At 38.5% G+C, this 13,602-nt stretch overlaps 1 protein-coding gene across 1 annotated transcript in view; it reads left to right on the forward strand.

Moving 5' to 3' along the window:
• The window catches only part of MORC1 (MORC family CW-type zinc finger 1), a 175,321-nt gene extending 161,942 nt beyond the window's left edge, over positions 1–13,379 (forward strand). Inside the window, 6 exon segments of the mRNA XM_063113301.1 lie at positions 1,933–2,020; positions 3,647–3,700; positions 10,521–10,715; positions 13,224–13,302; positions 13,305–13,351; positions 13,353–13,379. Coding sequence (XP_062969371.1) covers positions 1,933–2,020; positions 3,647–3,700; positions 10,521–10,715; positions 13,224–13,302; positions 13,305–13,351; positions 13,353–13,379 — 490 coding nt within the window.
• Positions 13,380–13,602: the final 223 nt, after the last annotated feature.

A 13,602-nucleotide genomic window follows, 5' to 3' on the forward strand; every position in this document is an offset into this window, starting at 1 on the left:
CTGATTCTGTCTGTAATCCCCACTGGGTTGAATTCAGTGCAGTAAGAACATATCGGGTTCTCAGTCAGGGGTCATGATGCCAGGCTCTGCAAGGCACCACAGAGCAAAGGCAATAGGGTTTGAGGAATATCTGTGGAATTCAAGAAATTGAGCAAATATAAAATGGCAAAAGCTACTGTGATTTCAGTGAAACTTTTATGTTAAATTGTGTTTAATTTTAAAAATAGTATCTATTATCTATTTTTATAAATAATAGTATGTGTGTGAGACATTATTCAGACTGTAGATGATGTTGGGTGTTGATTTAGAGGTAGAGGAGCCACAGATTGAGAATAATCCAGAACTTTTTCTTTTCCCAACCTGCCCTTCACCCTCTCCCACTCCCACAAATGCCACCACCATCTAAAATTTGTTTATCTCAGAATACATTCTTGAGGTATCGCTGATTTTCTCTAAATTTAAACGGAACAGAACTTATACTCACTATGCAAAGGACCAATGGTCAGAAGAGGTTTCAGCCCTGCCGTGGGGGGAGGGAGACTGGATCTGGGCAGAAGCAGGGGTGGTTTGTGTAAAAGATCTCTCACTCCCTCTTCCCCAGCAAACCACACGTAAGGTTGGTCAAGTTACCCTTTCCCAGGGACTCCTGGGAAATCAAAGCTTTTCCTTCTGTGCCGTCTGATCTCTTCTCATCTCATATGCCTGGAAGCCCCTTTTTATCCCATTTCTACACCATTTATCTTTCCACCAGTCAGGCAAATAATTCTGAGGTGTGTTTGTGTGTTTTGTATTTGATGTTCAGGTAATGCTGAGAATTTTTAACTTGTTGGTTTGAATCTCCTTGAAACTATAAATGAATATTAATATAAATAATATACTTAAAATACTAAGAATGTAAATTGTGTAAGAAAGAGTTGTTTTAGTTTTGGTGTGCCATATTATTTGATCACTGAAAAGACTTTTTAAATCTCTCAGATAATATGCATGAGGTTCTTTGGAACACTTCAACATAAAAACACTATACACTTCTGAGAGGTGGTGGCTATAAATTTCTAGATTTTATATTCTCCCAGGAATGAAATATGTGTCATCTAGGTGATTAACTGTAGAAAAGCTATGACACTAGAATGGTGGGTGCTACTGACTTTTGGTAAAATGAAACACCTGTCAAAACAGTGGCCACAACTGTTTGGAATGAGCAGTGTCCAAGCATGATTTCTAAGAGTAGTCCTGGACGCCCTGGTAAAGGGAATTACTCTGGGTGAAGATTTAAGCTCTTTGGTTTTCTTAGGGGAAAAGTCAGTAAGCCTGTAGTCAGCCTATTTTCCTCCAGAAAGTTTGCAATGCTGAGTTTTCTACAGAAGAAAACATTCAAGCAGGTGCAGGGCTTTCCTGGATCGGTGGGTTATGGATTGTTAGGCACTGTGAGCTAGCTTGCTTGCTGTCCTTCTTTCCTTCTTCCTTCCTTTCCTTTTTTCCCCCTTCCCTTTTTCCCCCTACCCTTCTTTTTCCCTCCCTCCCTCTCTCTTTCTATAAACTTTTTATTTTTATGTAGATATATGTTCACATGCAATTGTAAGAAATAATGCAGAGAAGAGATCCCCATGCCTTTCACTCAGTTTCTCCCAGGTGTGACATCTTGCAAAACTATTGAACAGTATCACAATTAAGATTGATACTGACATTGATACAGACCAGTTCTACTACTGCACAGGTTGCTTGCATTGCCTATTTATAGCCAAACCCGCCTCCCTTTCCCCAGTCTGTGCTTTCTGAAGACCACTTTGATGACAGTGGTAAAAACAAAATATTTGCGGGGAACTGTTCTTTGCCAGGATGTTTAATACCCAGGAGATGAACCCAGTTCTAACAGGTGAGTGCTACATCTTTTGTCCTGGTATATTCCCATTTCTGCTGTGCTTACATTTTTAGGGAGATTCTTCTGTATTTTTTTCATGAGTATCTGCTGCCATCAGAATTTGACTTCACATTTATAGAAGAACTTATAGCAAATTATGAGGTAAGCTGGCTTTTTTTTTTTTTTTTTGGAACACTGGGGAAAGGACAGAATAGCCTGAATGTAATCTTTAGTGAAGAAAAAGGTAAAGAGTTACCAGTAAGAGGACCTAGGATGGCTTAAGTGAATGAGGCTGGGGCTCTTTTTACCAAATGAATTACTGAGAATTAAAACTGTTTAAAATCATTGTAGCCATGGGTTAAAATGAGGTGGAGAAGATCTTATAGACCGAGACTTGCAGAAATGAGAAGAAACAGGGCATACTCCTTGACTTCCCTCTCTCTCATCAAAACTCTAGTTGCTATTCCTCAGGTACCTTCTTGGCACCTGTTATGAGGAGCTGAGCTGAGGGCTGGGGAGGTCAGCCACGTTCGGTGGCCAGAGCACTAGTCTTAATATAATTACTAAGCCATCCCTGGGAAAGATGAAGAAAATCGTATTTACCAAATCTTCTCTCAGGGACTGTACCATATATAATTGGAAGGAAAACTCGGATCAGCTACCTCAGGTGCAAAGGGCAGGCCTCACAGCAGCCATGCTTGAGTAACAAAAGTAGTCCCCAAGTGGCTTAGTCCCCACAGGGTGTGGTGACATTGAGTGAGGTGTACGTGCCTGTGGCAAAGCCCTGCCTCTGCAGAAGAGGAGGGAAGAGCCAGCACATGCAGGGGGCTGGCAGCGCCCTTCTCTGCCTCCATGCTCAGCGACGCCTGTGGAAATGATGGACACGCATGGAAAGGCTATCTGTGAAAAAAGCATAAATTATTAATCTAACAGAAGTGCCATCTGCCTCAGTCTGATCCTGGGTGAAAGCCCTGATTTTTTAATCAGTAATCCTCTTTTCTTGTCCTTTACCTTCTGTGCTCATCTCATCCTCTCCCATGGGGCTTCCAACTCTAATACTTACGTGGGACGGTTGTTGTCAGGGTCACCAGCAACCTCTGTACAGACAAATGCAGGAGTCACTTCTTATCTTACCTGACCTCTCGAAGGTCTGCAACCTGGTTAACCACTTTCTCCTTCTTGAAGCACTTTCTTTGTGTAGTTTCCATGACAACGCACTTCTCATTTTCTTGCTTCCCTCCCTCCCTTTGTCTTTATATCAACTCCTGCTCTACCCGGCTTCTAAATGTGGGCATGTCTGTGAGCTTGTTCCCGGCCCACTTTCTTCTCTCCATTAAGTGCTGTTTCTAGGTGACCTCCTCTAGTCTCTGATGTTAAATACCATCCCACTGCCACCAGCTCCAAGTCCATTTCTCTCGCACTCCCTCCTAAGAAATCCAGATTCCAAATGCCTTCCTGACATCTCCCCTAGAATATTTATTATTTTATCATTTAATATTCCTTCACCTTAATTTTATTTTATCTGCAATTTTTTTTTTTTTTTTTTTTTTGTACCACGCTGTATTTATTTATGTAAGCTGCCTTAATCCTTTTTTTTGGAATGAAGTGAGGTATAATTTAGTTAATTAATTTAATTAGACCCAGGCTTAAAAGACCCGTAGTACCAATGTTGGCTAGATCTAGGCTTTCATGCTTTTTTATACTAGATGCTTGCATGTTATAACTCTGTTGTAGGCAGCTCATCCTCTAAAAGTTAATATCCTGTTCTATTATCATTTATGAAAACAGTTGGAGCAATGCCCAGAGCAGACAAACAAAAAGCTGAAAATGTGTTTCAACCAGGTAAGCTTCCTTTCAATACAGCCATTTATATTCTAAATTATCCTGTGTTCCAAAGGAAAATAATATACATTTCCAAATGTTAGGTTTGGAAGAAAATCAAATTTGCATTCACTTATCAAGACTTAGATTAATGTGTAACATATCAGATGTCATAAAGTAACATCTTTTTGAATTTTAAAATGCAAATTTTCCACAACATAAAGCTTATGAAACACTTGGAGTAGGACTGTATTTTGAACAGGAAACAGGATATTCTGAGTTTTTAAGAAATATCTTCACTGGACTTTTGAAACACTAGACTAAAGTAGAAATCATTAGTAAATTAAAGTATTAAATTATTTCAGACAATTGATATCTCTGAGTTTTTAAAAGTATTTTATCAACAGTTTTTTAAGTTAATGATTTTTCTATTATAAAAGTAGTTATAAAAGTAATTAATGCTGGGCCAGCCCCATGGCTCACTCGGAGAGTGCAGCGCTGGTAGCGCCGAGGCTGCGGGTTCAGATCCTATATAGGGATGGCCAGTGCACTCACTGGCTGAGAGTGGTGCAGACCACACCATGCTGAGGGTTGCAATCCCCTTACCGGTCAAAAAAAAAAAAAGAGTAATTAATGCTATAATATGAGAAGAAAAAGGAATTTAAAGAAATTCATCCATAGTGCCAAACCATCTTAAGATCACTGATATTAATATTTTTGTGTATTTCATTACAACCTTTCTCTTTCTCTAGGTAGTATTTTTTTTTTGTAATAATCATCAAATAATGCTGTGTACCTAGTCCTTACAGATTTGCTGGGTGGAGTGGTGGGGGGAAGAGTCTGTCATGTCCTTCAATTCTACTGCAGAAAGATCTCAAAAAATCATGTGCCGTCAACTCACTTATTCCACATTCAAGGGAACTGGGACTCCACAATGTGAACTTGGTGAAGGTGACCTAGGGGTTTAATATTGGAGCCAGGATGGGCACTGAGATTCCCAAACTCATCTTAGAGGCCACAACAGCCACAGCATTTCGTGGCACCAGGATTGATATTGAGATGTTAGGTCTTTGTTGACACTTGACCCGTGTGTTCTCAAACCTGTCCACCAGCTCCATCGCTAGCACGTAACATTAGCATCTTCTTCCATGTGCTCATGCTTATAGCCCTCTCCTGGAAAGCTATCATAATATGCAAATCTGTAAAGAGTAGGAGGTGACTGGCACCCCCTGGAGTTGTGCAAAGCACAACTGTAAACAGTCACTGCCTCATCTCTTTTGTAGGTAATGGAGTACATTTAAATATACTTTTATAAGTGAAAAAATATTGTGAAGTAAATCTCCATAAGACATATAACTAGACAAACTTGAAATAAGAACTAACACTTAAACAAGATTCCTTCTTACAAAGGCTGTATCACAAAGTATTTGAATTTTAGGGCATGCCTAAATTTAACAACCGTCACGAATATGTTTGCCTCTAATGTTTCTGAGTGCTCTGACTGTGATGAGCAACTGAAAAGGAGGGGGGTTGTAGTTCTTACTTTCCCGTTACAGGTTAGCTAAAAAGTGAATTTATTTTCTGAATAATGATTTGTTGAAAAAGCAGTAATTGCACACTTTTAGTTTGAAGACTTACTTGCCAACGTTTTCTAGCTAGAATATAAGACAATGTTTACTTTCAACATATTTTTGACCCTATTCTAGCACTTCTATTATTTTCATCAACCAATATGAAACTGTGATTGATCGAGAGCCATCGAGCCAGGCACTAAACTAGTCCTTTTCTGTATATTACCTCTTTTAATTCTCACAACTTTGGGAGGTAGGTGCCACAATCTCCATTTTAGTAATGAGGAAATGGTGATTCAGGAACATCATACCCAAAGTCATGATGCAAGTAAGTATCAGATTCAGGATTGCAGCCCAGATTTGTCCCACTCCAAAGCTCTTTCCATTGTTATCACTTTTTTCATCTCATTCTTATCCAGACTCTAATTTCATCCTCTCTGATAGAGTTTGCACGTCTCAGCCTGTTGTTGTAGAATTATTTTTAACTTACTAGAGACTTTGACATTACATCATAAGACATATATGAGGGAGGTGCTGACAGTGAAATGTTTATGTGGGGTGTGTGTGGTAGGCATGTTTGCTTAGTGCCTCATAGGAATTGATTGTTCCAGTTGAAAATCTGTGACAGTCAGCTTGAAGAGCTATAAGTAAGGCTCCCGGATCTTCCCACAGGTCTTCATCTTCTGGTTAGGGGACTCTGGCTTAAATACTTACACTATAAAACTTATATATTTGCTAAGACTTAGACTGTCATGTATCTGTTTATATAATTTATTATGCCCTTTCATATCTGTTTCTAAATGAAAATTTTTCCAGTGTCCATACCATCAATAATTGAGCCAGCTTGTTGGGTATTGGAGGCCAGAGTGAATAAGATAAGTGTTTATTTAAGGTGAACAGTATTAGCACAGACGATAAGTAGAATCTCCTTAATATTCATGGCAAGTGGGATCCAAAGAATCAAAGCAAGATAAGCAATCGAAAGATCAGGAGTTCCTGTTGAAACTGAGGTGTTGCAAGCAAAACATAGAGCAATTAGAATAATGACTTCTTTAATGAAACTGCTTAGTCTTAAGGACTTTCTAAATGATTGGTAACTTTAAGTGGATGGTTATAAAAACTATTCAGATCATTTCTTGAAATCCATGTAGAGGAAAAAATCTATGCAACTTGCTTTAAGGTGTGTATTTATAATAAAGAGAGACACATCAAAGCATCAGAGGACCCTATATAACTCACAGACTTCTTTGGTCACTTTATCCTGCACATGAGCAGTTTTCATAACTACCATTATAGCAGTAGATGATTCATGCTGGCACTGATGGTGCTGTACCACCGTCTTTTATTCTTTCCTCTCACTAGCCACCTGTTCCGTCCAGAATGAGTATCCTATAGTTGCACCAGCTTACATGCACTGGCTTATCTCTGAGTCTTTCCCCATGCTATTCACCCAGAACATTCACAGCCACTCTCCCAGTTCACAGTAGGCCTCGAAGCCTTCCTCAGTCTGTTCATGTTAAATTAATCTTGACATCTCCATGTTCTCAGACAACCTTAAAACTCTATTTTAGCAGTAATTAAAATTTTTGCCTTGTGTTATAACAGTTTCTTGTATTTCATTTTCTTCTCAACCATATTATGGAATCCTTGAAGTTAGTAATCCTCTCTTATTAAACTCTGTATCCTGGCGGCATTCAACCAGTGCCTTTGAATGCCTCTGGATCTTCCTATTTGTGCACTAAATCAAGCCCATCGCTTCTGCCATAGTGCCTGCCTACATAAACACTTAATGCGTATCCCTGTTTGTATGGTACAAAACCTATAGGTCTTGCTGGCCTTCCTTACTTTATGTAAATCCTTGTTAGGACTCTGGAGTTGCAAAGCTGCTAGAGATCTGATGTTTTGAATTCAAGGCAGAAAATTAAAATCTCAGTTGAATATGCTTTCTTTCAAATATTAATTCTGTTCTCAACTAATGGAGTTTGGAAAGAATTCCATTTTTGATCCACTGCAAATACTTCTACAGGAGTGAGTTTAACCAGCAGAACTAAGCATGCCTCTCTTCTTGTCACAGTTCCCTTCTCACCTTAATTAAAATGTTAATACAACTAGATGTCCTTTTACAGTGAGCTTTAAAAGTTGTCAAAATTGCTGCCTTTTATAGAAACTTCTTGCTGAGGTTAACCCAAGAAAAGCTGAAAAATAAACCAGGAAACTGGCTTATAGTGTGTTTGAAGGAAATATAGTTTGCTGGTTCCGGAAGGATAAATTTTGAGAGACTGAAGCTGACTTTGAATGTAGTGTGCTATATAAATGTTCTTGATGTCATGCTGTATTAACAATGTTGGGTTTCTTTTCTTTTTTTTTTTTACTTTTAATTTTGAAATAATTAGGGATTCATACCATTGCAAAAATAATATAGAGAGGTACCATGTGCCAAAATTATAGTATAATATCAAAATCAAGAATGTGAAATTGGCAACATGTGTGTGTATAGTTCCATGTCACTTTATCATATGTGTAGATGTGTAACCACCACTGAAATCAGAGTGCAGAATCCCATTACCATAAATATCTAGCTTGAGCTCCCCCCTTTTTAGTCACACTCACCCCTCCTCCTACAAATGCCTGTAACTCCTGACAACCACTGACCTGTTGTCCATTTCTATCACTTTGTCATTCCAGGAATGTTATAGAAATGGAAACATACTGTATGTGTTATTTTACAACTGGCTTTATTCATTCAGCATCACTTCAGGTCCATTCGAGTGTATCAATAGCATGTTCCTTTTGATGGCTGATGAGCAATACTTGTTTTATTGTTTTATTGTTGCTGTTATTATTATTAAAAAAGTGCTTCCTGGCTATTATTATTCAGGATAGCAAAAGCTGTAAAATTCTAGAGTTCTGAAAACTAAACTGTAAGGGATTGGTGATATCTGGACTATGTGTGACCCTGTGCTCCTTCTTCCCACTGAGTTGAATATGCACTCTGCTCCACCTTCAGGCTTTGGGAGATGTCACTCGCTGGGTTTGCCTGAAGCCTCCACAGGGAGCATTTATGAAGCTTCCTGGCAGAGGTGGTTGTTGCCTTAGTTGTAAGTCATCAGCTTCTTGTGGGACAAATTGAAGATGTTCAAAAGTGGGTTCCCTTCCCAGATCTCCAAATGTAGACTGGATTTCAAGACAGGATTGTCCCATGTGTCTGCATTTCCCATGCTGTGACTGCTGTATATCTGCTCTCCTGACTCCACACTACTTAGTGCTTACCATTTGCCAGGCATTGGAAATATGGAGGTGAACAAAACCAAGTCTTTTTTCCATGGAGGTTAAATTCTAGAAGGAGAGACAGGTAACAAACACAAAACACAACGTGTAGTTCCATAATGATAGGCAATAGACACAAATAAATAAAAAGACGATGTGGTGAGCAATAAAATAATTGTGCGGGGCCAGGGAGTAGACAGCGGTGGTGTGTGGGGGCAGACACAGTGGGCAAGTATCTGAGGAGGTGATGTTTCAACACAGACTTAAGACAAGGAGTGAGACTTGTGCAGATCTGGGGTTGAATTTACCACACAGAGGAAGGAGCAAGAGCAAAGGGCCTGAGGCAGAAATGAGCTTGGTGTGTTTCTGGAAGAATGAGGCCTAGAACTTAGTAAGAATAAGGTAAAAATAGGCAGAGCCAGGTCAAGGATTTCAGAGTCTGATTCTTGGTGCCTCACACCAGCTTCCGGGCAGTTTAAGACTCTAAAAATCTAAGGTTTGTTTATGTATCAATCTACAAACTTCACAATTAGTCTCACCTTTAACAGACTTCTGTACACACACACACACACACACACACAGCCAGTGTTTGCCAATATGGAGTGCAATGTGGGTCTCTGCTCTCAAATACTCCTCTCAATTAACCATATGTGAAAACTACAAATAATTGGAGGGTAAGTTAGTTATGTAAATCCACGTCAAGTACTGTTAAGTCAGGACTTTAATGCTCTCTAATACAATGGAAAATCAGTACCCTCTTCTCAACTCTAATAATATCTGCGTCTCACTTGGGGTCACAATGCCCTTTCTTTCATAAGCCATATATTTGACCCTTTATTATCTCATATAGACCAGAAAGTTCTTGAGGGCAAAGACTGAACCTTATATATCTTTGTATCTCCTATAATTAAATTCAGTGCCTTGAATTTAGGAACTAGTTAGTGTATGTCCATTAAACAGAGCTTCATGTAAGTAAGGATTTTTGTTTGTTTGCTTAAAGGGTTTTGTAGAAAGAAGAGAAATTGATGAAATCAGTGAATCCTCGTGTTGGGGAAGGGTCAGTTCATGTAAATGGCTATGGCGGAGGGTGACGAATGAGGCTAGGGTATGCCCAGAAGATAAACGAGCCTACCTTCCAATTTTCCTGGAAACCCAGTCTATTAGAATGCAGAAATCTGCTTATTACAGAGCCATTCAAGTGTTTATCAACATGGGACTTTCCCTGTATCTCTTGCCTCCCAGTATCCCCTGGGCCTCGTGAAATGTTGATACGGGCTATTGATGTCATTTGAAATCAAAGCATTTGGCCTCTCCGTTATGCCTTTCTACTTCATGTATGCCTCAGGCACAGCATGAAATTTTGGAAAACAGCCAAGACTCTTGAATTAGCAAGGGCCATATTCCTAACTGCTTATAATCTTTATATTAGGATAAGGAACCCAAAGAGAGTGAGAGGGTCAGGAATTTCTCTTACTGTAGCTTCTGTGCTTTATTGACTCTACAGTCATGAGTTATAAATAACAATGCACCATCTGCCAAGACAGCCCCAAGTGGCTGGCTATTCTGTCATTGCCTACGACTTACTGGTGCTGTGGACAGAGGGTCACAGATACCTACCCCCTTAGTGCCTTGAATAATCTGATATCACTGGAGGGAGAGCAAATTCAACCTTTACTGGGTTCCTTCTTCCTTCCAAAGCAAAGGTCTCCAAGCCACCTTGGTGCGCCTCTCTTGTCCTTATAATTACTGAAATATTGTACATTTTCCTCCTCTCTCTGACTCTTCCATCATAGTATAAACTCCTTACGGATATCAACATGCCTTAAATTTAGACCATTTGTAGCATTTGCCTATAGAGTTATCACTTGGTAACTATAGTCAAAGTTGGAATATGAAATTGCCTTGTGATATTGGGGTAAAATAATATTTTTAAAATATACCAAAACTTTTTTTTTGTTGTTGTTGTTGTTGTTGTTAAAAAAAAAAAAAAAAAACATTCCCAGATCCAGAATATTTACATGATCCAGTATGAAGAAAACCTAAAGAGAAAAATGCAGTCCATTTCCTATGATGCAAACAGAAGAGGAATACTTAATGAAGCCTTTCTGGTGCAATGTGAAGGAAAAAGAAAAATTACTGAGGAGAAACTGAATAATCTTCGTGAAAAAGTGGCAGTATTGTTGCAGCAACTTCAGCTGGTGAGTGATGAAATTTTATTTGAGTGATAGGAATATACTCTGTAGAAAGAGAACCCTGCTGGCTCTGCCCTAACGTTGTCCTTCACTTACTGACCTTGGACAAGTCTCTTAACCCATACCTAACTCTCTGTATAAGGATAATAAAATCATAAATAAATGAACTTTGAAAGACTATATTAGAACATTTAAAAATTTCTATTCTTTTTCCACTCAAAAAAATCCAAATCTTCGCTTGCACTGTTGGTACAGGATGACCACCATGAATGTCTCCTCAATCCCATGTGTCTTGTAGGACATTTTTTCCAGTTTTTTCAGACAGGAAAATATTTTAATTTATTTTTATCTTATACTTAAATAAAAATCTTTCTATTCTTAGAGCAGATGTTGAATAGGTCAGGAAACATTGTGTGACAGTATGGACTACTGTCAATGAGGAAGGGCCTATCTTCTACTATGGCATATAAAAATTCTGGATAAAATGCATAAAATAATAACATATGTATATACATAGTTGAAAAGTTGAAAAGTCTTTCTGGAGGATTGGCTGGAGGATAGCCTTGCTCATGCAGGGGATGGGAGAGAGACCAGGAAACTCACCATACATCCATATAGTATGTGATGAGGATGGACTTTGAAGCCAGACTGCCTGGGTTTCGTTCTTGGCTGTGAACATTTCATTGTGGGAGTCCAGTCCCACTTCAAACAAACATATCTTTTGATTTATCTGGAATTTCTCTTATATTAAGTACAAAAATAAGTTTCAGAAAATGGTTTTTTTGCTTAATTTAAGTATATTGCCAAAGGAGAAGTCCACTTCCCCTTTGATAGTGTAGGTAACAATTAAAATACTACACTATTAAAATAAAAAAGGCTGCTTAAAGCTAATTATTTTTGTATAATGATAATTGTGTTTCTATGAAAAACACCACTTCAGCCATTCTTCAAGTTTATTTATTGCTGTAAGAGTGGGATTTAAGTTGAGGTCCTTTTGGTTCTTGTGGCTTTGAAGATTTTGACAAATATTTTTATGGATAAAAGGTCTGGTACTGAGACTAGCACATGATAGAGTTTCAGTGTTAATTATTGTTTCACTAAAAAGAAAAACTAGAAATACAGAAAAAATTCTATATCATAGAAATCAAATACCACTTCCTGACTATCAAAAGTTCATAAAAGTTATTGGCTCTCATAACAGCAAATCTATGTTTAACTGAGAAAAAAAATGAAAGAGTAATAATTTATCACTTCTTTTATGCCAAACACTTGGGTTTCCCCAGAGTGTCCAGGATTATACTAATTTAATTTGCTTTATTTACAAAGTTTTGGTAGGGAGGTGAAGAATTTTAGCCAGCAGAGTATGAAACTTTTTGCCTAGCATCAGTGGACAGGTACTCAAAGGGCTCCTGCCCTAATATTTTATTCTCATCCCCCGCTTGAAATGTTAATTTTCACTGTCTCTGAGCCAGAGCAATCCCAGTCGAATGGAGCAGAGAACTGAGATGAGGGACCCAAAGCAGGTGGCACGGGGCAGGCAATGAACGGAGTTTAGTCCTCCAGGCAGAGAATAGAAGCCAAAAGCTCAAATTGCAACAGGCTAAGTGGTCAGTGTTAGGAAGGGTCACGGCATCCTCCAGGGTCAGTGAATATTTGAAATCCTGGGTAAATATCAACATGATGGAAACCTGTCTGCAGGAAGAGGGTCCCAGTCACAAAGCTGGGAGTCAGTAGAGTTCAGTCTTTTTAGAGGACTGAGCAAATTTACAGTAGAGGGCGTAAAGCAAAAGCTGAAGCATATTTAAGGGAAACAGAGAAGAGATGAAGAGACTGGACACTGGAAACAGGGATAAAGCTGTGATTGTTTCTGAAAGGTCCTTTCTAAAAATTCTCTTATCCCTCAGCTTTGCTGGAAAGCTAGGTGGCCCCATGGTTAGGCCTGAAGGAATGAGATTTAGATAAGTCAAGAGGGAGCATATATCCAATTATCACATGGATCAAGAAGCCGAGGGAAGGAGAGCATGAAATTACCCTAATAGGGAGCTGGGAGGATGGAGAGAAGGGGACAGACCAGGATAGCAAGCCAGGTTGTGAGAGAAAAGAGGCCACAGTAGAAAGAGGAAAAAGAGAAAAGTCAGTGTTTCTACTTGTCTGTTTTTGCCTATAGGCTAAAGATTCATGAATTTTAAATGTGGGATATGAGAGCCTGTAAGGGAGAAGTGTGAGACTGGGATGAGGAGCCTTTAGGAATATGACAAGTAATTAAAAAGAAGGGAGGAAAACCAATTGAACTAATCTCCACTGAAGAAGAAAAAAGAATGATTCGATTTTTTAACTACTTATGAGATAAAATGAGATTAAATGAAAAAACATTTTGAAAGGTTAAAAGCACCATTCAAATGCAAGGTGGATTTTGTTGCTCCATGAATCATAGGGAAGACAGGAGGCCGCCCAGATTATAGGTGTAAACTCTGTGATTCTTTCCTGGCCATGATTGTTCCTTTTCTTTCCCAGGGTGGTCCAGCAGGAGACTTGGAGCAGATTGACGCTTATTTAGAAGCTTTGCTTAAAGAAGATAATCTCCTTTTCCAGAACACTTAAATAAAGTGACTATAGGTATAAGACATAATCTTCCTTTCGAAAAAAAATGAAAGGACTTCTCAAAATTAAAAGTGAGAAAAATTATTTCCCTTTAAAAAATGCTAATAAGAAAATTGAAAGATTCTTTTAAAAAAATTTCCATTTGTTGTTATTGTAAAGTTTGCTCTGTTTAACTCTAAGAAAATTATATACTTTAGAAATGAAGACCAATTTACAATTTGTATATTCCCCAATCCTATTTCTTAACTCTTCCTGTTCTTTCAGAAATAATTTCTAGAACTCTCTAATTCCT

Source organism: Cynocephalus volans, chromosome 1, assembly GCF_027409185.1.
Source record: "Cynocephalus volans isolate mCynVol1 chromosome 1, mCynVol1.pri, whole genome shotgun sequence".
NCBI lineage: Eukaryota > Metazoa > Chordata > Mammalia > Dermoptera > Cynocephalidae > Cynocephalus > Cynocephalus volans.